Source organism: Hyperolius riggenbachi, chromosome 1 (assembly GCF_040937935.1).
Source record: "Hyperolius riggenbachi isolate aHypRig1 chromosome 1, aHypRig1.pri, whole genome shotgun sequence".
In the NCBI taxonomy this organism is placed as follows: Eukaryota; Metazoa; Chordata; class Amphibia; order Anura; family Hyperoliidae; genus Hyperolius; species Hyperolius riggenbachi.
Genome location: NC_090646.1, coordinates 459,546,139 through 459,571,709, shown reverse-complemented (window position 1 = coordinate 459,571,709; position 25,571 = coordinate 459,546,139). Strand labels below are relative to the sequence as shown.

Here is a 25,571-nt window from a genome sequence, read left to right as displayed (position 1 = left end):
AGAAGCGCATTGCCAGCGTGAAACGGCCGTAAGGCTACTCTGTGCCCTGCACCCACCGTCAGCTCACAGCCTCCTGAATATGGTATGTTCACTTGTTGTTCTAATTTTGAACTCTTCTGATGTATGCCACTTGTGAAGATTAAAGACACGATTTGTACAGCAGTGCCGACTTATGTGCATCTCTCCATCTATATTACAGTGACTCTATTTACAAGCCAGAGCACGCTGTTTTCGTGGAAAGAGGCTGCAGTTACTGCCAAGATCCCTCCTCCATGCATAGTGTACTGTAGTGCCGGCCTTTTCCCTTCTTCTCCCCGCTCCAACCCTTTAAAATTATTTTGAAGCACAATACACAACACTACACCTATAAAAAAAGCTTACAATGTGGTGTAAATAAAGCATACAAGCTTTATGCAACAGTCTTATGAGAAGTGCACATTGTGGGAATGAGAGTCCTGTGTGTCCTCAGGACAAAGTGGCTGATTCTACATCCACTCCCTTTACAAAGAGGTCCTGTAGCAATCCCAAATGTAAACTGCAATCAGATCACCAGAACCTATACAGAATGATTGATGGTACTTGTGACGCTCCCTATGTATAATAACAGCAGTACAAAATAAAGCAATAGTACTGCAGGCTACAGATCTTATCTAAAACAGACATAGGGCCTGGGGTTCCCCCACTCCTACATCATAGATGCTAAACATATAATGACTTATTAAAAAGTGAATTAGATCATTTTATTATTAATGGACACCACAAATACAAGAAAGAGAGGGAATAAGAGGAAATCAGATAACAGAGCAGGGACTACAAACTAAAATCTTCCTTTTTTTATTTTATTTTTTTATTTTCTATACGTTTCATACAATAAAACATGTTTGCTTTAGTGATGTTTTGTTTTATGTCTTCCTGGTAAAGTTTTTTTATAATGTAAACATGAACATGTTGAAGCCAATTACCACTAAACCCCTCATTAGATTCAAATGCATAAAAGCTTTTACATGCTTGTTTAGGATTCTTTGGCAGTGCATGCGCTTCGTCAGATAGTACTGTACTGATGGTCTAGCAATCTGGCATAATGCACGATAAGTACATTTCTGCACATGTGCATGTATGCATTCACGTTTACTAGTGTAGTAACCTACACCTGCAGAGATATGTATGAGTAGAGTCACAATATTACATCATTTTAATCATCTTAATTTTTATGCTTTGTTTTATGCTTTGTTTATCTTGTTTACATGCTTCAAATGCACATGTTTGCATTTTATACCATTAAAATATTTTTTGAAGTATTATTTAATTTAATTGGCCCTGGAGCATTATAGAGACATCATTAGGTTAAAAGTCCTATTAAAGTAAATCTAAGGTGCGAGTGATATGGAGGCTGCCATATGTGTTTTCTTTTAAACAATACCAGTTGCCTGGCAGCCCTGCTGACCAATTTGGCTGCAGTAGTATCTGAAGTACACCAGAAACAAGCATTAAGCTAATCTTGTCAGATCTGACAATAATGTCAGAAACACCTGATCTGCATATGCTTGTTCAGGGTTTGTGGCTGACAGTATTAGAGGCAGAGGATCAGTAGGACAGCCAGGCAACTGGTATTGCTTAAAAGAAATACATATGGCAGCCTCCATATAACTCTCACCTCGGGTTCACTTTAATGGACAGCTCTTGGTTTGAATTGGTGTAAATAGGAATAAGGCGAGTCATATTATATGCATTGGGTAATAACACAAAACACACTCTGCACATTGTAACATGCAGGTTATTTTTCATAGCATGAACAATTGCTATAGTAAAATGTTAAACAATGCACGTCAGTCAGAATCTTACTTTATCCTTTGGATAACGTGCACCATCCATAACAACACAGAAATGTGAGCATGCCCATAAAAGCATGCAGCAACACATGTCAATGCAACCTAATAAAGCTCTCAGCCTTCTTAAATCACCATTCCTACAACATATATATTTCAGTGAGCCTGATATTTTAGTGTGCACGCTGGCTGGAGACAGGAAATTAGCTTCTGTAGTGTTATAGATCTACTTAGGCTTCAAGAATAACCCTTAAAATTAGCTGCTTCAAATATGTTTTGTCACTACAATTGTGTTTGTGTACATACGTCTTTGAACACTCTAAAATACCATCGCATTACAGGTTGTGATACATCATAGACATCCATCTCTTTTATTTTGACAAGTAACGAGACTGCTTGTCAATTAATCCTATTAAAAGTCCTTTCAGCATTTTAAAACAGCAACACCAGCTTCAGCGAGCTCCATTTCATTAAAATATATTGATTGTTGTTACACATTACTCTTTGTTGTATAAATCCTGCCTGCTGCAGTGTCGGTACATGTAAAAGCATTTTGACAAATCCTACTTTAACTAAAGAGTACATTAACATACTGGGGTCAGAGATCAGCAGTAAAACCATGTTACTGGCAGTTTTTTTTAAGCACTATCACTACATGACAAGACGTGTTGTCTTGGATATTGACGCAATTCTCAGAATGCATCTGATAAGAATGAATCAGCAGAGACCTAAAATAGCAGCTTTTTGAAAGGAGACAATTTTTCAGATGACGCTCACATTTAAAATAATTACATCCACCCACTGAACTACAAACTGCTAAAAGCCAGCACATTAATGACTACTTTTAGTTTGTATAATTCATGCCATCCTATAATTGCTATACTATGTATACAATGTAAACTATTTCTGATTTCCACTCCAGTATGTCAATAAATAAAGCAAGCATACAAAACATAGAAGCCAGTGCTGCCAATGCAAAACACTGTGGTGTGTTGAAAAAAAAGGTTTCTCCTCAAACATGATAAATGTTTTGTTTTTTAAGTACTTTTTAATTGTGAGGGGCTAAAAAAAACTTATTTTATATATACCGGTACTATAAATACATAATAATAATAATAGATTGAAAATGATCCCCTGTGAGAAAACACAGACGTAAAGGTAATTGAATGAGGGCCTCTATGCTTTCTTTTCATACCATAGACACCACTTACCTTTTTTTTAACCTTTGGGGCATCTTAGGACTTTTCAGGTCCCCAATTTTTAACTTATGTCTTTTATATATATTTTTTTCTAATGTTTCCTATTTATACAATTCTGTTGTATCTAATGTTTCCTATTTATATAATTCTGTTGTATCTTTTGTATCTACTGATTAGCATATTGCCAATAACAGACTAAATAATACCTCATCTTTCTGTCCTTAGTCATTTAGGAATGTGTTATACCTACATACTATTCTGTAACGTTTATAGTTTAAGTATTATTTTGTTTTACTTCTTCTTTCTTTAACAAAGCTTTCTGCAAGAGAAATAACTGTCAACTCAAAATAGTGGATTAAAGGGAAGGTCCAAGCAAAAAAAAAAAAATGAGTTTCACTTACCTGGGGCTTCTACCAGCCCCATGTAGCCATCCTGTGCCCTCGTAGTCACTCACTGCTGCTCCAGTCCCCCGCTGGCAGCTTTCTGACCTCGGAGGTCAGGGCCACATTGCATACATTTTTACGCATTCCAGCTAGTGCAGGAACAAAAATGTACGCGTTGCACCACTAACGCGTAAAAATGTATGTGTTAATGTTCCTGCACTAGCGGGAATTTGTAAAAATGTACGCAATTCGGCCCTGACCTCTGAGGTCAGAAAGCTGCCAGCGGGGGACTGGAGCAGCAGTGAGTGACTACGAGTGCACAGGATGGCTGCATGGGGCTGGTAGAAGCCACAGGTAAGTGAAACTCATTTTTTTTTTTTGCTTGGACCTTCCCTTTAAGTGAGAATTAATAAGAAACAATGCCAGGCATTAATTAACTCTCCTGGCATCACAGCTTTTTAAAATGCTAATGATTCAATCCCTATGCAACCTATATATGACCTTCCCAGTTCATATAGAGCAGAATGGACTTGTCAGGATGGATTGGCCATACATAGCAGATGTCCATCTGCCACAATTTAACAAGAATATATATATATATATATATATATATATATATATATATATATATATATATATATACAGTGGTGTGAAAAACTATCTGCCCCCTTCCTGATTTCTTATTCTTTTGCATGTTTCTCACACTTAAATGTTTCTGCTCATCAAAAACCATTAACTATTAGTCAAAGATAACATAATTGAACACAAAATGCAGTTTTAAATGATGTTTTTTATTATTTAGTGAGAAAAAAAACTCAAAACCTACATGGCCTTGTGTGAAAAAGAAATTGCCCCCTCAACCTAATAACTGGTTGGGCCACCCTTAGCAGCAATAACTGCAATCAAGCGCTTGCGATAACTTGCAACAAGTCTTTTACAGCGCCCTGGAGGAATTTTGGCCCGCTCATCTTTGCAGAATTGTTGTAATTGAGCTTTATTTGAGGGTTTTCTAGCATGAACCGCCTTTTTAAGGTCATGCCACAACATCTCAATAGGATTCAGGTCAGGACTTTGACTAGGCCACTCCAAAGTCTTTATTTTGTTTTTCTTTAGCCATTCAGAGGTGGATTTGCTGGTGTGTTTTGGGTCATTGTCCTGCTGCAGCACCCAAGATCGCTTTAGCTTGAGTTGACAAACAGATGGCCGGACATTCTCCTTCAGGATTTTTTGGTAGACAGTAGAATTCATGGTTCCATCTATCACAGCAAGCCTTCCAGGTCCTGAAGCAGCAAAACAACCCCAGACCATCACACTACCACCACCATATTTTACTGTTGGTATGATGTTCTTTTGCTGAAATGCTGTGTTACTTCTACGCCAGATGTAACGGGACACGCACCTTCCAAAAAGTTCAACTTTTGTCTCATCGGTCCACAAGGTATTTTCCCAAAAGTCTTGGCAATCATTGAGATGTTTTTTTAGCAAAATTGAGACGAGCCTTAATGTTCTTTTTGCTTAAAAGTGGTTTGAGCCTTGGATATCTGACATGCAGGCCATTTTTGCCCAGTCTCTTTCTTATGGTGGAGTCGTGAACACTGACCTTAATTGAGGCAAGTGAGGCCTGCAGTTCTTTAGATGTTGTCCTGGGGTCTTTTGTGGCCTCTCGGATGAGTTTTCTCTGCGCTCTTGGGGTAATTTTGGTCGGCCGGCCACTCCTGGGAAGGTTCATCACTGTTCCATGTTTTTGCCATTTGTGGATAATGGCTCTCACTGTGGTTCGCTGGAGTCCCAAAGCTTTAGAAATGGCTTTATAACCTTTACCAGACAGATAGATCTCAATTACAGTACATTTGTTCTCATTTGTTCCTGAATTTCTTTGGATCTTGGCATGATGTCGAGCTTTTGAGATGCTTTTGGTCTACTTCTCTGTGTCAGATAGCTCCTATTTAAGTGATTTCTTGATTGAAACAGGTGTGGCAGTAATCAGGCCTAGGGGGTGACTACAGAAATTGAACTCAGGTGTGATAAACCACAGTTAAGTTATTTTTTTAACAAGGGGGGGCAATTACTTTTTCACACAGGGCCATTTAGATTTGGAGTTTTTTTTTCACTAAATAATAAAAACCATAATTTAAAACTGCATTTTGTGTTCAATTATGTTATCTTTGACTAATAGTTAACGGTTTTCGAACGAGCAGAAACATTTAAGTGTGACAACCATGCAAAAGAATAAGAAATCAGGAAGGGGGCAAATAGTTTTTCACACCACTGTATATATATATATATATATATATATATATATATATATATATATATATATATATATATATATATATATATATAATGTAGTGATCACCATAAAAATAAAATAACATTATCTTTGCTGGAGTCTCAGCATCTAATGATGATTGTCGCATGTGCAAATGAGGTGATCATTAAGAAGTACTGATTGCAGGATCACTATATCCATAAGGGGGAGATCAGCAAGATCACCGCGTTCTGACCACCAAATAGCATTTGCCACTTTGAAGGTGGGGAACACAATTTGCTTCAGTGAGGCAGAATGGAGAACAAGGATTTTTTTTTAAAGTGGACCCAAACTCTTGTACAACACAATGAAAAGTCTTTATTCCACATATAATTGCTGATGAAATTCACTTCTCTTAGTTCTGGGTTTGTTTAGCCAAATCCAAACGTGCAATTAGTTGTTATCAACAACTGTAAGTAGACTGCAGGAGAGCTCAGCCAGGCAGCTCTTCACATGCAGTAAACACTGAGGCTTAACCGTTTCAGTGCTTACTGCAAAAGTGAAACCAAGTTGAAACTTCAGTGCTTTTTGAATGTCCATAAATTGGAATGAACAATATTCCCTTCATGTTATCATGCTGTTGCTAGTCTTTTAGAGCAGAGAGGAAGTGCTGAGTTTAGTTCTACTTTAAACACCTATTCACCACTTTGCTATGGAGGAGCAGTGTGGCAGCCACTATGTAAGTGAATGGCAGCCTCTCCTTTAGGTAATCAGTCTTATTGCTGCTCAAAATCAAAGGCCAAGAAACCACTTTAATGTAAATTACGGTAGGTGATGTAAACAGTACAAATGTTAAAGGAGAGATCTGCTGGCAAACAAAGAAATGGCAATCCGATATCTGATCGCGACTTGCTTATAAGTGGTGTCCATAGTGCTTCAATTTATGATTATTAACACTATCCATTTACTGTAGATAGTGATTACATTTTATCTGGACAACCTAATGTCTGATCAATTTTGTAATATTAATCCTAGGGAAAGTCAATTAACTCAGTGCTCTGGACTGGAGTAGAGATGGCCCGAACTTCCGATTTTATGTTCGTGAACCTCCCACGAAAGTTCGGTTCGCGCGAACTTTCGCGAACTGCAATAGACTTCAATGGGGAGGCGAACTTGGAAAACTAGAAAAATGTATGCTAGCCACAAAAGTGATGGAAAAGATGTTTCAAGGGGTCATGGAGAGGGGCATGGCGGAGTGGGATAAATGCCAAAAGTCCCAGGGAAAAATCTGCATTTGACGCAAAGCAGCGTTTTAAGGGCTGAAATCACAGTGAATGCTAAACTGCAGGCCTAAAGTGCTTTAAAACATCTTGCATGTGTATACATCAATCAGGGAATGTAATTAGAGTACCGCTTCACACTGACACACCAAACTCACTGTGTAACGCACCACAAACAGCTGTTTGTGTAGTGATGGCCGTGCTGGACTGGTGCGCACCATGGCCAGAGTGCAGGCCATGGCGGTTTTCAAGCCCATATGGTCACCGGGCTGAGGTAGCTGAATGACAGAACAGTGACTGTCCAGCTGATCAAATTTGGTCTGTCCACAATGAAGGGACGACCTTATTATCTTGGGTGTGCCCCCCCCTCCCAAGACACTCATATAGCCGGCGGTCATTGCTTCATTGTGATACGCAAGCCCCTTTACCACAGCAAGGTAATGATTACTAAGGGGAATTTGCACATGTACATGCCTTTTGTTTTGTTGTTGCAGCCGCAGTGCAGCCAGAAAAATTAGGCAGGCATGTACATGCACCAGAAAAATTATTATAGCGGCCGCTGCTAGCAGCGATTTTAAAAATTCAGAAATCCGCCTGGAGTCCTGGACCCTGTTGGTGGTGGCGGAGAAGGCAGTCAAGCGGCCTGCAGGCAAAGATGCTGTGTGGGGAGTGACTTAGTCTGCAGGCAGGCCTGACCGTGCTTTGCAGACCATGTGGTCAGATGGTCCCTTGACCCAACGCTGTGTGCCAGAGATGACACCACTTGCCTTTCAACATCACGGTACGCTTTTTTGAGAAATGGTTGCATATCTTCCACTGTGGTGTGTGAATTTGCTTTTGTGTGCTGCTTTCTCTCAGGTGGTCATCCCATTGCAGTTTGTGCTTTGTAATCATGTGCCTTCGTAAGGTAGTTGTCCCTATGTGGGTCTTGGTCTTTCCACGGCTCAATTTTCAGTGGCAGAGAGTACAGATGGCATTGCTCTCATCTGAGGCAGACACACAAAAAAATGTCCACACCGCTGAGCCCTGGGGTGATGGCACTTTGGTGGTGTCGGCCAACTGAGTGTTAAGTGGGGTGCCAGAATCAGAGCAGAAGGAGGAAGATATGTCACGCTTCCGCGCGGAAACTGAGAGAGATGAGGTGTTCTGTGTTAAATAGTCAACTACGTCCTGACAATATTGGGGGTTGATGGCACGTGCCTTCTTCTGAACACTGTACTTTGGTCGCGGGCCGCACAAAATCACGACAACGCGACCTCGAACAGACCTGCCAGGCGGCCTGCCTCTGCCTTTTGTTTTGTCCATATTGGGGGGGATGAAGTGAAAGGTATGTACTGTCTTGTCTAATACAATGTGCAGTCAGTCACACAGGTGCAGTTAACAGGTATGCACGGAGTGGTATGAGTGGTATATCACACTGCGTGCAATGACGTAGGTAGGTGGGTGCACTGAAGTGAACAACAGGTAGTAGGTATATGCAGTGATGGGTATTACATGTGCACCTGTCACACACAGACAGGTACCGTACAGGCACAGTGACACTGCGTGCGCTCACGTAGGTAGGTGGCTGCACTGAATTGAACAACAGGTAGTAGGTATATGCAGGGATGGGTATTACATGTGCACCTGTCACACACAGACAGGTACTGGATAGGCACAGTGACATATAATGCAAGTTGGCCACACAAAAAAAAATTGATCACAAGAACAAGATTAGCTCTCAAAAGAGCTGTTGAGGGGTGCTTTTTTTTAGCAATAACAATCAGCCAGGAGCAAGCTAACAAGCCCACAAGAGCCTAACTAAGCTTTCCCTATGAGAGTCTGCAGCAGCTATCCCTTCTCTAATTACTGCAGGCACACGAGTGAGTCCAATGCCTGACGCTGCCTGCCTTTTATAAGGGGAGGGGGGGGGGCTTCAGGAGGGAGTGTAGCCTAATTGGTGTCAAAGTTGACCCTCATGATGCACTATGGGGGCGAACCAAAGTTCCGGAACAGTTCCCGGTTCTCCGCGATCAAGAACCACGGAAGTTCGCCAGGAACCGTTTGCCGGCGAACCATTCGGGCCATCTCTACTCTGGAGTGCCCAGGTTAAATGCACACAAACACAGGGATAATATATACAATACACTATAGATAGTGTAGATAGTATTTATGTGTTTTTACATTGTAGAGTATACATTGTATACATCTGGTATACAATGGTAGGAAACATCGGCTTTGTGTTTTATGGAATAGGTTTATGTGCATTGTATTTACAATTAGATTGCCCAGTGATCTTCCTAAATTATAGCCATACACATTCAGACAGCAGCCTGCGTGGAAAGACATAGGTTCATCTGTTCTGCTGACTTTTCCTGATATTGAGCTGTCCTGATATGTACACCACTCTTAGAAACTGTCTTTTTCATTAAAGCCATCATTTACCAGTAGAATGAAGATAGCAGGCAAGGAAAGGACTTTTTCTGACCTATTTCAGTCAGTGCCCTTGTATTATATTTCCAATTGATTTCTCCGCAGCCTTTAATATTGCAGAATGTCTTACAGGCTTTCAGCATCAAATAGACAAGGGGATGGTTAGTGAACATGTCTGTGAAGACCTCTTGTCTGAATCACATATTCCTCCTGCCATGCACCATTATCAGAGATAAGCTGTTCTCTCCTGAGTGACAAGATAAACAATGGTACTAAGGCATCATGTTGTCATGGTAACAGTGTTTGATTCAGACAGAACCTCAAAGAGAATCAACTAGATGACTGATGAAAAACCTTAAATAATAGACAATCTTCTATTTGTGTTTCTTTTTATCATTACCTTCGTCTGTATTTTTATTGTGGATTTTAGATTCTGTGGATGGCCATACTATTATAAGACAATGTAAATAGTGATAAAGGAAACCAGTGACTAACAAAAAAACACTTAGGAATGTGGTGTCTCACTAATCAAGGTTATATGATGTTGTCAGATGTCACTGCTAATTATTCAGCAACAGCAGCAGGAGACTAGTATGAGTGATTCAACAACATACATCTGAACTTTGGCCCTGTGTTCATGTCTCAGTTATTATGACAGGCTCACTTTCATTGTTATTATTATTATTTAGTTTTATATAGCACTGACAATTTATACAGCACTTTACGCAGTACATAGTCTTCTTACTAAGTGTCTCTCTGAGGGGATTACAATCTAATCCCTACCATAGTCATATGTCCATCGTAGTCTAGGACCAATATAGAGAGAAGCCAATTATCATATCTATATGTTTTGGTACGTGGGTGGAAGCCAGAGTGCTCAGAGGAAACCCACACAGACATGGGGAGAACATACAGACTCCATGCACTTGTGCACTTCTTATTACATTTTAAAGCAGAGGCGTTTCTGTGTCTGGGTGTCATGATTCACAGATAAGACTACATTGAATTCCCAAACTGTTTGAACTGTAACCAGATTAACTATGGAATTTCGAAACATGCATTGAAGTGATTTTAAAGATTAACCAGACTTGTCATTGTCATGTCATCATAGAGGCCTCAGTGAACTGTATATATATATATATATATATATATATATATATATATATATATATATATATACATACATATAACCAGCATTTGTACCTCAGAACTCTTAACACACACACACACACACACACACACACACACACACACACACACACACACACACACACACACACACACACACTACACACACACACTACACACACACACTACACACACACACTACACACACACACACACACACACACACACACACACACACACACACTACACACACACACACACACACACACACACACACACACACACACACACACACACACACACACACACACACACACACACACACACACTACACACACACTACACACACACACTACACACACACACACACACACACACACACACACACACACACACACACACACACACACACACACACACACACACACTTTTTTACTTAAATAAGTGGAGGAAGTCCCACATTATCTCATAACACATCATGTTGAATGTTGAAGAATGTATTTAAGACCCCTCCTCCAAATATAAGCATGCCATCTCCCCTGAGATTTCTGCCCTCTAGGTGACCTGCCATGCACTCTAGTAGGCGCATTTCTCATTCCCATGCACGCTTACAAGACTTCTCAAGAGCTGCCCCCACTTTATGGAACTCCCTTCCACTCCCCCTCAGACTCGCTCCTTCCTTCAACACCTTCAAGCAAGCCCTCAAAACACATTTTTTTTTAAATAGCCTACCCCACATCTACCACACTCTAAAGCAGGCCATACACTGGCTCGATTCACGGCCGTTTCGACAGCAGATCCGATCCTGGGATCGGATCTGCTGCCAATCGCTTGCGCTAAACGCACCCGCCGATCCGATTCCCTCCCGAAATCGGATCGGACCGTCGATCGCGCCGTGCGGGAAATTACCCTCGATCGCCCGGCGGTAGGAGCGCGTCGCTTGCGGCGTACGATTCGGGCCCGATCCGAGCATGTATACATTACCTGAAGCTGGCTCCGGGGTCCTCTTCTCCTTGCTGCACCGCATTTCCGCATGTCCCAGTGTACGCTTATACTTCCTGTGTCACTCCGGTGACCAGGAAGTTGAAATAGAGGGCGCTCTATTTGAACTTCCTGGTCACGGAGTAACACAGGAAGCGCCGGGATGGAGCAAGAACAGCGGTGCGGTGCAGTGCGGAGAAGACGCCCGGGAGCCAGCCTCAGGTAATGTATACGGGGGGGGGACAGGCGGCAGGAGCAGCTGAACAGATTGTGATCGGTTTCAGGCTGAAATCGATTCACAATCTGTTTGCAGTAAAGGCAGCCATACGATCCCTATCTGATCAGATTCGATCAGATAGGGATCTGTCAGCTGGTCGATCTAATGGCACATCGACCAGTGTATGGCCACCTTAACTCTCTGTCAATCACCCTTTCCACAGTCCTACCTTATGTGTCCCCCACACTTTAGATTGTAAGCCTTGGCAGGGCCTCCCCCCTCCCTTAGTGTGTCCTTCTTAATTTTACTACCCCGGCAATTACACCCTTCTCATGGACTAACTCGGACTTCTTTTGCCGGGTCTCTGTAAACCGCATTTTATACCCTAATTGTATGTATAACCTTGTGCTATGTTGTTTAACCATTTGCTACCTCTAATCTATTTATCCCTATTTATTGTCCAGAGCTCCGTAATATGTTGGTGCTTTATAAATACAATAAATAATAATAATAGTAGGCAGCAAGAAAAGGACCAGCTAGTATGTTGCACCCCCCTGCTGCCCTAAGGGCTCTTTCACATTAGCTAATGCGTGCACAAACCCAATTTTGTGCACACGTTATGAATCACGCATGACGTCGAGAAATTGCGGTTCAACAATGATCAGCGGCACTATTTCTAATTCACCCGACGGGAAAACGCTTGCGTCCTATGATTAAAAGCTCCCAGAAGCGTTACAGTCTAACGCTCCACAAACTGGTAGGGCAGCAGCTGTTGGCCCAACAGCCTTGCCAGGAGCAGCCGCTTCATCTGCAACATTTCTGGCACAGAGGCCTGACGCTGGAACACTGGTGATATTTCGGAGGAAACCAACAAGGGTGATAACGAGGTGCTTGCCGAGGTCTGGACTCTCTGGAGCCCTCTTCCAGCCTGGCATGCAGAGGGATTTGAAGTATAATGGGACTGAGCAGTTTGGATAGGGACAGGACGACTAGAAAAAGAAGAGAAGGGGCCTGTTGCTGCTGCTTTTTCTCCACCCATCTTATTGTAATTTTTTACATATTCGAACTCCCGTCTGTGGTGGTTGCACAGATGGCTTATCAGCCCTGAAGTGCCGAACCCGGTGCCCGATTTGCCTCTGCTCACCGATTTACGGCACACAGAACAGACGGCCCTGGATTCATCCTCTTCCAGAACAGTAAAATAGTTCCATGATGGGAACGTGCGTGCACATGGAGCAGTGGTGCGAGTGGTGCGACCTTTTCTAGCATGTCCATGCTCAGCATTGGACTGGTGGGTACTGACAGACGGGAAAGCACTTGCAGGCTGCTGGCTAACCGTCTGCTCTGTTTCTCCATGCTGCTCACGCCTGCTAGTGCCTAACCCACCAGATGGCGACCACGTGGAACAGCCTCCTCATCATCCAAAATATCATCCAGTTCAACCAAAGCACTGGAACCCATAAGTGACTCTTCTGGACCCTCAACCTGGCCACCAAACTCCTTTGTAGTTGACTGGTGGTGATGTTGACTGGTGACACTGGATGAAGAAAACACGGGCCATTTCTGTCACCACAGAATGCACCACTTCTTGGGAGCTTGGAACAATGGTCTCCTCCAATGCCTCCTCCCAATCCTTCTCCACATCTCTCTCATCGACGTAGGTGTGCTTTACTTCTGGAGGAGAGTACTGGGAGGAAGCAACCTCATTAAGAGAAGGAGCTGTGGCCAGGTTCTGGTCATGAGGAACCTGACCACTACTGGTGCTGCTGCAACTAGCTTCTAGTCCCTCAGACTGGGTTCCTGATCTAAATAATCAACAACTTTCTTCGCCTGCTTCTCTGTCAACATTTTCCTGTGTGCGAACACAGGGAAGACATGTCTGACAAGCTTCCTGCTGCTGCCACCCTCAACCTGATCACGTACTTGATGTGATCCACCAACACCACCATCACTCCATTTTCTTTTAGGAGTGGCAGGAAATTACTGCTGCTCTCATTCCATTGTTTCGGGGCCACAAACTTTATTGGGGAAGGGGTATGAGCAACAGAACAGATAAGAAAATAAGGGGGTGAAATAAAGAAAATAAATCAAAATACAAATAAAAAACAAAACAAAAACAGAAAATGAACTTAGGAAAAAAAATACACTACACTCAACTAATCAATCACCTAACTCACTCTATCAAACACTAAGCCTGCGGTCTGGCTGGCTCTGTCTAACCCTCTCCACACTGCAACTACTAGCACACTACACTACAATCTATCACTCAAACTAACAATCTACTGTCACTCTCTCACAAATACACCTAGCTACTACTACTAATAGCTCACACTCAGTCTAATTCTCTCTCACAGTCTTTAATAATACTTTTGGTTTATATACAGTCTTTAAAAAAACTATTGTTTTATGTTGAAACAACTAATATGGGTCTGTCTCTCTCTCCAACACCAGACTGAAACCCACAAGCTTTGTGCCTGTCACAGCTCTCTTATATATAAAATGGGTGGGATAGCTTATGATAGGTAGCTAGGGAGCTGGTTGGTAACGTAGGATTGGTTGGTGTTTGTTAAGACTCTAATTGGTGCTGAAATTCCAATTTTTCATGCAGAAATACTGTTGTTTTCACTGTTAAGCTTCTGTCTAGGGTCTTCCTTCTGATTGGCTTAAAAAATCTGTATTCCGACGGAATTCCAAATAGCAATTCCGGAATTACCGTTTAGCGCTATAGCAATTCCGTTCTGATGCGACGGAGCGGAATTGCCAATTTTCGATCGGAATCGCGGAATTCGGTGAGCATCCCTAGCCATCGTATTCCCTTCAGGGCATTAATCATTCACTCATTAACCTCTCACCTAAATTGTCTTTCTTGCATGCTAATAGACTAGTAGTTTGAGCTTATGTTCACAAGTCACATTGTAATTTCCTCTAATTACCTCCTTTTTTGTATCAACAACTAGGGCGGAAGTGTGAAGTCTCTTTGTTGGTGACAAGCCAGTGATTTCTTAGGGCTGTTAATTAATGAGCGTAAATTTAACACATTTTACTGCTGTGAGGTCCACTGCTGATTAACGGGCTGAAATACTGATCAACTCACTAGTGAGAGAAACATCCTCCATAACACCTTAGCTTTGCCTGAGCTGAGTGAGATTTCATTGTAGTGCATTAATGAACATAAATGGAATCACAGGTAATTAGGTTTCATAAAGAGATGAAAAATGGAATGAAAGCAGCCTAAATGAAAATTGTTTTTAGCTAAACTAATAATTGCCAGTATAAGTGGATCTAAACTCTAAATTTCAAAATTAAAATGAGCCAGAATAAAGCTGGCTATACAAGATATCATTTTTTTTTACCCAATTAGACATTTGATTAGACAAAAATAAAAAATGGGCAAAATTGTGTTTTTATCAGCAGCATGATTGACCCTTGATCGGCATCATGAGAACCAACATGTGATGTTGATAATAATGTTCGTTGCAGGTTGATCACAACATCAATAATGGGTTGATGGTAATACCGATCGAATACACAGTTGTATAGTGTATGGCTGGCCTCACACCGTTCCTTCTCTTTTTGACCCAGATCAGCAAGGGCTGGTTTCTGCATTAAGCAATAGGAACATGCTGTGGCAGCTCTGGAAGGCCTCATAGGGCTACTTCACTCTGGGAGCGCAAATCGCACGGCACAAAATTTTGCGGTTTTACCACAATTTTCGATTCCCATTCTACATGCTCTATGCAGTGAGTTTGCGATTTATACAAATCGTAAACGCTGCAGTGAGAATGAGCCTGTAGGGATCCAATAGTTCCAGCGCTTTGCTGATCACCGGTGATCAGCAAAACACTGAAAAGCTTCCGAGTGTCAACCAGCCCTTACCGTAGCTGGCACTGTGAATACTGCGTTTGGCACTCCACTTCTTCATATGTCATCTCTCTAGACCAGTGTTCCCCTACCCTGTCCTCAAGGCCCACCAACAGTGCATGTTTTGTGGAAGAGGTAACTAATCAGCTCTGCTGAGACACTAATTACCTCACCTGTGAATGTTTGTGGTTTTCTGCAAAACATGTACTGTTGGTGGGCCTTGAGGACGGGGTTTGGGAATTCTGCTCTAGACTGTGATAGCTTAATTTACTGGCTCAAGTACAGATAATAAACTAAAATACAGATATATCGTCTTGGCACAGTCAATACTCTAACCAAAATCTCCAATACTTAAAGCAGTATAAAAATGTATATGCATTGCATGAGTGCATTCCTAATACACAAACAAGAAATAATTAACAAATAAGAGAGAAAAATTAGGTCAGTCAGAGTGCTACTCTTTAATAACTTCTAAAGCACAACAATGTGTGCTTCTCTTACAACAGAGCATTCCACTAAAACGTGATCTATCTTTTAAACAGTGAAACTTCAGCACCAAGGACAGAGCACTAGCATAGCACTGACCAGTCCATTGTAGATGGTAGTCACGCTGTCACTTTTTAGCACTCACACATTTCATTTCTAGCATAATTTCAGAGCGTGAATAGACTGGTCTGGCTGTGATATTGAGCTGCTTTGGCATAACAAAAATTTCTGGCCTCAATTTAAATTAAATGTTCAATTTTTTAGTAATGCTTTGAGGAGAAAAAAAATCTTGGGTGGTGGGGGATGTTGGGAGGTGCTTGTTACTACTAGAGATGGCCTGAACAGTTTGCCGGCGAGCATTTTTCCCATAGACTTTAATGGAAGGCGAGCGGCTGCCGACTTTAACAGTTAATAGCAAAGCCCCCTTACTGTACATGCTAGAAACACCAAATTTTTAGGGGGTGTGGACAGGGACAGTGGCCACACACCACCACAACACTGCCAACAGCTCTGCTATATCAAGTATAGCAGAGCTGCGTCGCTCTCTGCCCTCCACGGCTCCCGGCTCCACTCTCCTCCCCACTCACTGCACCGATAGCGCTCACCTATGCTGTCACCCTGGAGCACCCATAGCACCCTGGAGCACCCATTGCACAGCATAGGTGGGCGCTATCGGTACGGTGAGCGGGGAGAAGAGTGGAGCTGAGAACCGTGGAGGACAGAGAGCAAGGCAGCTCTGCTATACTTAGTATAGTATATAGTATATATACTATAGTATAGTATAGTATACTTAGTATAGCAGAGCTAAAGCATCTTTGAATTTGGCTCTAAGGCTTCCCATTGGTCTGTTAACCTTCTTAGCGGTAACCCCGTGCTGGACACGGGGTAAGCCGCCGGAAGGCGCCGCTCAGGCCCTGCTGGGCCGATTTGCATCATTTTTTTTTTCAAACACGCAGCTAGCACTTTGCTAGCTGTGTGTTTGGTCCGATCGCCACCGCCGCCCGCCGCGATACAGGCGCCCCCCTCATACCCCTTGCGCAGCCAGGCCAATCACCGCCAGGCTGCGCTATGAGGTAGATCGGGACTCCCTGTGACGTCACAACGTCCATGACGTCGATGACGTCACTCCGTTCGTCGCCATGGCGACGGGGGAAGCCCTCAAGGTAATCCTGTTCAGAACTGGATTTCCTTATGGGCAAGCGGCGCCGGCGGCGATCGGACATTACGAGGGGACGCCGCAGGGAGGGGGGAAGCATGTAGCTAGCGCTAAGCTAGCTACATGCTAAGAAAAAAAAAAGTGAAAAAAAACCCTCCCGCGGCCGTGCAACCGCGGGAATCATACCGCCAGGGAGGTTAATAGACTAGTGGGGAGCCTTGGAGCCAAATTCAAAGATGCTTTGAGCTCTGCCATACTTATTATAGCAGAGATGTCGACAATGTTGCGGAGGTGTGTGGCGGCAGCCAGCGGAGATCTTCAATCAAGATGTAACAAGAAGGTCGCAAGAGGATATTGGTGCGGGACCTTCTCCGAGAATATTGGAGTGAGAATATTGGCTTTTTTTTTTTAAAGGAACAGGTAAGTATTTCTGGTTAATTAAGAAAAATAAAGGACTTTTCTTCTTGTTGTGTTTTTATTTCATTTAACCCTTTATGTAAATGGGTAAGTGGTACTTTTTACCCCTATACTCATTTCTCCTGGAAGGGGGGGTGGGCATCTGGGGGTCTCCATCTTAAAGGGGACTCCCAGATGCCACCATGAACCCCCCAGGGAGTCGGCAACCCCCACCTCCTCCTGGAGCACCGAAGGTGGGGAAGAGCGCCTTGTCCATGGATTAGACAAGGGCTCCGGGGGGGGGGGGAGGGAGGCTTGGCCGCCCTTCTCCCCCAGAGCCCCCCATTCCATGGACTATGCGGGCTGGTATAGCTCAGGTTGCAAAGCCCCACTCAGCCGGGGCTCCGCATTCTGGTTATCCCAGCCTGCATGGGGGACAAGGGTTTGAAAAGGTTCGGTAGGGGGACCTTTTATTTCCCACCCTCTGAACATAAAAAAAAAAAGTTTAAAAAAAATAGGAAAATATGCCAGGGATCTTTAAAACAGCCATATCACGGCTGTATAGTGATCACTGGCCAAAGCATTGCGGCTCCGGAGGGGTTTCCAGGGGGTCTGTACGCACTGCGTACAGACCCCCTGGAAACCTCATCAGGAAACTGATTGTTCTTTCTTTTCATATATTTAAATTTACACTATTGTTAGGTTTGCTACATTATCTGTCATTTACCGCATTTAAATGTATACTTTATTTCCTTTGAAAGTGCCGGTTCACAAATTGTTTCAGAAACCTCACAAAACTGTTTGCTAATAGAAAATTCTATGTTTGCGACATCTCTAGTTACTACATGTAACTGAAACAATTTTAATATAACTTCGACCAATAACTTAAACCAGGTCATTGATAAGCTCAGCATATGTAATTATATTACTAATACCAGAGTTTTTAATGCTTAATTTGTGCCTTGAAGATAATTAATAGTTTCCTACGAAAATGTTATGCAAAAGAATTATTCTGTGTAAAAACCAAATTGTGACAGTATAACTGATTATATATGTATCGTATAGAGCCTAGTCCATTGAATATTTATGTTTAGATATCATTAACCCTCCTGGCGGTTTGCAAAAAAATCGCCAGGGGGCAGCAAATCTTTTTTTTTTAATTTTTTTTTTTTTTTCATGTAGCGAGACAAAGTCTCGCTACATGATAGCCGCTGCACAGCGGCATCCCCCCAGCCCCTCCGATCGCCGCCGGCGATCGGAGATCCGGAGATCCCGTTGAAAGAACGGGATCTCCTGGAGGGCTTCCCCCGTCGTCATGGCGACGGGCGGGATGACGTCACCGACGTCATCGACGTCGTGACGTCAGAGGGGACTCCGATCTGCCCCATAGCGCTGCCTGGCACTGATTGGCCAGGCAGCGCACGGGGTCTGGGGGGGGGGGGGCGGCCGCGGCGAGAGGAATTGCGGCGGATCGGCGGGTAGCGGCGGCGATCGGGCACTGCACGCAGCTAGCAAAGTGCTAGCTGCGTGCAGCAAAAAAAAAATTATGCAAATCGGCCCAGCGGGGCCTGAGCGGTGCCTTCCGGCGGCATAGCCCGAACTCAGTTCGGGCTTACCGCCAGGAAGGTTAAATACAGCTATGTATTTGCTGTTGTGTAACTGAATCTTCATGTAAACTTTCATAGTAAGTATGTTTTTAATAGATCCAAAATGACTTTGTTTTTTGCTTCAAAGGACAACTGAAGTGAGAAGAATATGAAAGCTGCCATATTTATCTCCTTTTAAACAATACCAGTTACCTGGCAGCCCTGCTGATCTCTTTTGCTGCAATAGTGTCTGAATCACATACCAGAAACAAGCATGCAGCTAATCTTGTCAGATCTAACAATAATGCAGAAACACCTAAACTGCTGCATGTTTGTTCAGGGTCTATGGCTGAAAGTATTAGAGGCAGAGGACCAGCACGACTGCCAGGCAACTGATATTGATTAAAAGGAAATAAATATGGCAGCCTCCATATACAGTGGGTTGCAAAAGTATTCGGCCCCCTTGAAGTTTTCCACATTTTGTCACATTACTGCCACAAACATGAATCAATTTCATTGGAATTCCACGTGAAAGACCAATACAAAGTGGTGTACATGTGAGAAGTGCATCGAAAATCATACATCATTCCAAACATTTTTTACAAATAAATAACTGCAAAGTGGGGTGTGCGTAATTATTCGGTCCCCTGAGTCAATACTTTGTAGAACCACCTTTTGCTGCAAGTACAGCTGCCAGTCTTTTAGGGTATGTCTCTACTAGTGATGTCGCGAACCTCTGCGGAAAGTTCGGTTCGCGAAAAAGTTTGCGAACCGCAATAGACTTCAATGGGGAGGCGAACTTAAAAATTTAGAAACATTTTTACTGTCTGAAAAAATGATATAAAACATATTTCAAGAGATCTAATACCTGGAGGAAGTCCCTCCACCCTTCACCTTCCTCCCTCCTCCCTCCACCCTCCTCCCTCCTCCTCCCACCCTCCACCCTCCTCCTCCCACCCTCCACCCACCTCCCTCCACTCTCCACCCTCCTCCCTCCACCCTCCACCCCTCCTCTCTCCACCCTCCACCCCTCCTCCCTCGTCCCTCCACCCTCCTCCCTCCACCCTCCTCCCTCCACCCTCCTCCCTTGCGAACCGCAATAGACTTCAATGGGGAGGCGAACTTAAAAATTTAGAAAAATTTCTACTTGCTGAAAAAATGATATAAAACATATTTCAAGAGATCTAATACCTGGAGGAAGTTCCTCCACCCTTCACCTTCCTCCCTCCTCCCTCCACCCTCCTCCCTCCTCCTTCCACCCTCCACCCACTTCCCTCCACCCTCCTCCCTCCACCCTCCTCCCTCCACCCCTCCTCCCTCATCCCTCCACCCTCCACCCCTCCTCCCTCATCCCTCCACCCTCCTCCCTCCAACCTCCACCCTCCTCCCTTGCGAACCGCAATAGACTTCAATGGGGAGGCGAACTTAAAAATTTTGAAAAATTTCTACTGGCTGAAAAAATGATATAAAACATATTTTAAGAGATCTAATACCTGGAGGAAGTCCCTCCACCCTTCACCTTCCTCCCTCCTCCCTCCTCCCTCCACCCTCCACCCTCCTCCCTCCACCCTCCTCCCTCCTACCTCCACCCTCCACCTTCCTCCTTCCACCCTCCACCCACCTCTTTCCACCCTCCACCCTCCTCCCTCCACCCTCATCCCTCCACCCACATCCCTCAACCCTCTAACCTCCTCCCTCCAACCTCCACCCTCCTCCCTCCACCCTCCACCCTCCATCCTCCACCCTCCTCCCTCCACCCTCCTCCCTCCACCCTCCTCCTCCCCCCTCCCTCCACCCTCCTCCCTCCCCCCTCCACTCTCCTCCCTCCACCCTCCTCCCTCCCTCCTACCTCCTCCCTCCCTCCCTCCTCCCTCCCTTCTCCCTCCACCCTCCCCCCTCCTCCCCCCTCCCCCCTCCTTCCTTCCTCCCTCCACCCCTCCTCCCTCCACCCTCCTCCCTCCTTCTCCCTCCTCCCCCCTCCTCCTCCCTTCTCCCCCCTCCCCCTCCCCAAATCCTTAAGCAGTGGCTGGAAGGTGTAATGGTTAAGGGCTCTGACACAGGAGACCAGGGTTCGAATCTCGGCTCTGTCTGTTCAGTAAGCCAGCACCTATTCAGTAGGAGACCTTAGGCAAGTCTTCCTGCTACTACCTATAGAGCGTGCCCTAGTGGCTGCAGCTCTGGCGCTTTGAGTCTGCCAGGAGAAAAGCGTGATATAAATGTTATTTGTCTTTTCTTTTGGATTGAGCATAAATGGTACATGCTAGGCTAGCTTCAGCTAGTAGTGTTGGTGGTATAATGGATATGTTAGTTACCTACCATACACTGAGACCTGGGTTCAATTCCCAGCCACGGTATGTAAGCTGGTTTTTGAAATACTGTAATTCCCTGGCAGATGAGACCCTCCTCCCTCTGGTAGGAGGGAGGAGGTAATAGGTAGAAGGGTAGGGAGGTGGGATAAGCCTACAAGAGGCTAATTAAACTCTCCCTAGCAGACTGTGTGTAGCAGCTGTCCCTTAACTAATTAGTGTAGGCAGATGAGTGAGTCAAATGGCACAAGGACCTTGCCTTTTATAAGGGGTGGGGGTGGGGCTCTAGCAGTGAGTGCAGTCTGATTGGCAGCAATGTGCCTGCTGACTGTGATGTAGAGAGTCAAAGTTCTGCTCAATAGAGCATTATGGGGTGAATCGAACTTCTGGGAAAGTTCGCCTTTGGCAGGCGAATGCGAACCACCGAAGTTCGCCGGGAACCGTTCGCCGGCGAACCGTTCGGGACATCTCTAGTCTCTACCAGCTTTGCACCTCTAGAGACTGAAATCCTTGCCCATTCTTCTTTGCAAAACAGCTCCAGCTCAGTCAGATTAGACGGACAGCATTTGTGAACAGCAGTTTTCAGATCTTGCCACAGATTCTCGATTGGATTTAGATCTGGACTTTGACTGGGCCATTCTAACACATAGATATGTTTTGTTTTAAACCATTCCATTGTTGCCCTGGCTTTATGTTTAGGGTCATTGTCTTGCTGGAAGGTGAAACTCTGCCCCAGTCTTACGTCTTTTGCAGTCTCCAAGAGGTTTTCTTTCAAGTTTGCCCTGTATTTGGCCCCATCCATCTTCCCATCAACTCTGACCAGCTTCCCTGTCCCTGCTGAAGAGATGCACCCTCCGAGCATGATGCTGCCACCATCATATTTGACAGTGGGGATGGTGTGTTCAGAGTGATGTGCAGTGTTAGTTTTCTGCCACACATAGCGTTTTGCATTTTGGCCAAAAAGTTCCATTTTGGTCTCATCTGACCAGAGCACCTTCTTCCACATGGTTGTTGTGTCCCCCACATGGCTTGTGGCAAACTGCAAACAGGACTTCTTATGCTTTCTGTTAACAATGCCTTTCTTCTTGCCACTCTTCCATAAAGACCAACTTTGTACGGTGCATGACTAATAGTTGTCCTATGGACAGAGTCTCCCACCTTGAGCTGTAGATCTCTGCAGCTCGTACAGAGTGACCATGGGCCTCTTGACTGCATTTCTGATCAGCGCTCTCCTTGTTCGGCCTGTGAGTTTAGATGGACGGCCTTGTCTTGGTAGGTTTACAGTTGTGCGATACTCCTTCCATTTCTGAATGATCGCTTGAACAGTGCTCCTTGGGATGTTCAAGGCTTTGGAAATCTTTTTGTAGCCTAAGCCTGCTTTAAATTACTCAATAACTTGATCCCTGACCTGTCTTGGACCTGTCTTGTGTGTTCTTTGGACTTCACGGTGTTGTTGCTCCTAATATTCTCTTAGACAACCTCTGAGGCCCTCACAGAGCATCTGTATTTGTACGGACATTAGATTACACACAGGTGCAATCCATTTAGTCATTAGCACTTATCAGGCAATGTCTATAGGCAACTTACTGCACTCAGATCAATAGGGGCCGAATAATTATGCACACACCACTTTGCAGTTATTTATTTGTAAAAAATGTTTGGAATCATGTATGATTTTCATTCCACTTCTCATGTGTACACCACTTTGTGTTGGTCTTTCATGTGGAATTCCAATGAAATTGATTCATGTTTGTGGCAGTAATATGACAAAATGTGGAAAACCTCAAGGGGGCCGAATATTTTTGCAACCCACTGTACATCCCACTTCAGTTGTCCTTTAAAGGAGTGCACGCATCTGCTAACAGAGGCGTAAGCGCAAATCATAGGCTCCACTGCAAATCTTTGATTAGGCCCTTCCATTTTCAACACCCCCTCTGTTATCTGTCAAGGGTAATTAAACAAGAGCCTTGATTACTGAAGTTTTTTTTAACTCTTCCTGTCCCGGAAAGCAACATGAGACTCTTTTCTTTGCTACTAAAGGGATACTAATTCTTTAGCTACTGTACTACACATACAATTCATTATATCATAAGTTTATTTTTGCTTCAGGTTTGCTTTAACAAACAAGCATTAATATGTATAAAAGCACTTCATACCACTGTATTTTCCTATAACAATGTAGATGTATAGAAAGGTGATTATTATAATGCTGCTTGTATTCTTTCAGTGGGAAGGAAGCAATTCATGAAATTTGACTGGGCAAACAATGCAGCCAATGTGCTGGGATGTGACTGTGAGGAGCTCTCTACAGCCGTCTTTAAACACCACCTCAAGCAGATCATTGAACAAGCCACACTTGGGAACAGAGGAGGTAACCAAGATGATGAAACCAAGCCAGGTACGGTGTCTTATGTTTTACTAAATAAAAACAATCAGTCTGTTGGAAATAAAACAAAAGCAGGTGATACAGTTTCTAACAGTAAAGATAGGCAAACGCCAAATATCTTAAGTATCCCACAATAACTCCTCACATCACTGAATATTACATTAGTTCTTAACAGAGGTCTGACCTTATATTGTCAAATGTTCAGCCTCCACAAGATTGTTCTTCTTGACACAGTACAAAGATAATACAGCTGTTGCTCATAAAGCACTCCTCCTGTGGCTATTAGCACTCTGACCATGACCATGTCGATCTGAAGAAAAAATGGTCTATAGTATAGCTGACCATCTATGACTGCATCACATGAAATATGTATATATGCAGATAGATTGTTATTGGGGCAAACTTTTGTAAATGTACCACGTTTGTCTCAGTTTATAAACATGTTTCATTAGGATTGAAATCCTATAGATGTCTTACATTCTTTATTATTTAAAAAGAAACCAGATTTGTCTGTCCAATACACACACGTTCATACGATAAAACACTAAAGCATTGCAGCACCGTGACAGTTTTTGAGTTACACCTACACTAGCTACATGATGCCTTAAGACATAATAGTTTACTCTGCCAATGGCAGGCTGACAAGCTTCCTCATCTGCTCTACTATTGAGCAGATGCTGGCAAAAACATTGCAGACTATTATCTGCTGAAACAGTATCTGGTAGCACTATTTCAGCAGGTTTGCTGAGCAACTGTGTAGCAATAATACCTTGAATAGAAGAGTCTGTTTGACACTGGCCAGCTTTCCTGGCCTACCCTTATGCTTGTGTGATATAATCAAACTCAGCAGGCTGAGTGTCTGACTGGCATCATCATCCATTGTTCTTTTGTTCACAAAGAAATGCTTTTAGTGTTCAGCCAAATGCTTGTATTATGTTTATAACCCCTCTTAGCCTATCTAAACAAACTAAATTTTTTATCAAATAATGTGGCGATTGTTCGAGCTGCTTCCTACATTTCTTATCGCAGTTACGAAGACAGCCTGTATAAATTGCATTAGTTCAATGATTGCTATTGCTATAGCATGGAGTTGTAAGAACTTCGCTTTACCCATTTGGTAAAATTAGCATAACTGATTACAGATCGACATTGCTTTTCCCAGTGTATCAAAGCAATCAGTATAATTCATTATATGGTAATGTCTAGTTATCAATTATCCACGTGACTCTGCTACTTGCAATTGTTCTCTATATTCCAAAATTAAAAGATAAATTATCTGCATGGGGATGTTTCACCTGGGGCCGTTTTCATGGCCTCATTCTTTTTATTCTTATATATGCCAAGCAAAGAACACAGAGTATTTTAACAACTAATCTAAGGCACACTGTTTCCCAGCAACAAGACCAGGTGTGCGGACAACTGTCTGCCAGGGTTTCAGATATACGAGCTTAGAAACTGGCATCTAATAAACACCATTTTGCTAGAATGTGTTCTTGTGCTTGTGTTCTGCATGATTCTACTTCTCTTTGTTCTGATGAAATGTTTTATTAAGTTTAGTATACCAATCCCTTATGCAAAGTCTTTGGAATTCACATTTATGTATATGTGGACATGTGACTTGTAATTTCCCTCCCTCGCCCCACCTGATTCATAGATGATGGCTAATTAATATCGGTACTTACATATTTTCCCATCCGGAAAGTTTGGCAGCTTTTTGTTA

The 25,571-nt window shown here is 43.4% G+C and overlaps 1 protein-coding gene across 1 annotated transcript in view; it reads left to right on the top strand.

Annotated features, from left to right (window-relative positions):
- LOC137520706 (unconventional myosin-XVIIIb-like) overlaps positions 1-25,571 on the top strand; it is an 816,938-nt gene that overhangs the window by 239,844 nt on the left and 551,523 nt on the right. Inside the window, exon 14 of the mRNA XM_068238990.1 lies at positions 23,693-23,863. Coding sequence (XP_068095091.1) covers positions 23,693-23,863 — 171 coding nt within the window. The remainder of the gene's footprint in view (positions 1-23,692; positions 23,864-25,571) is intronic.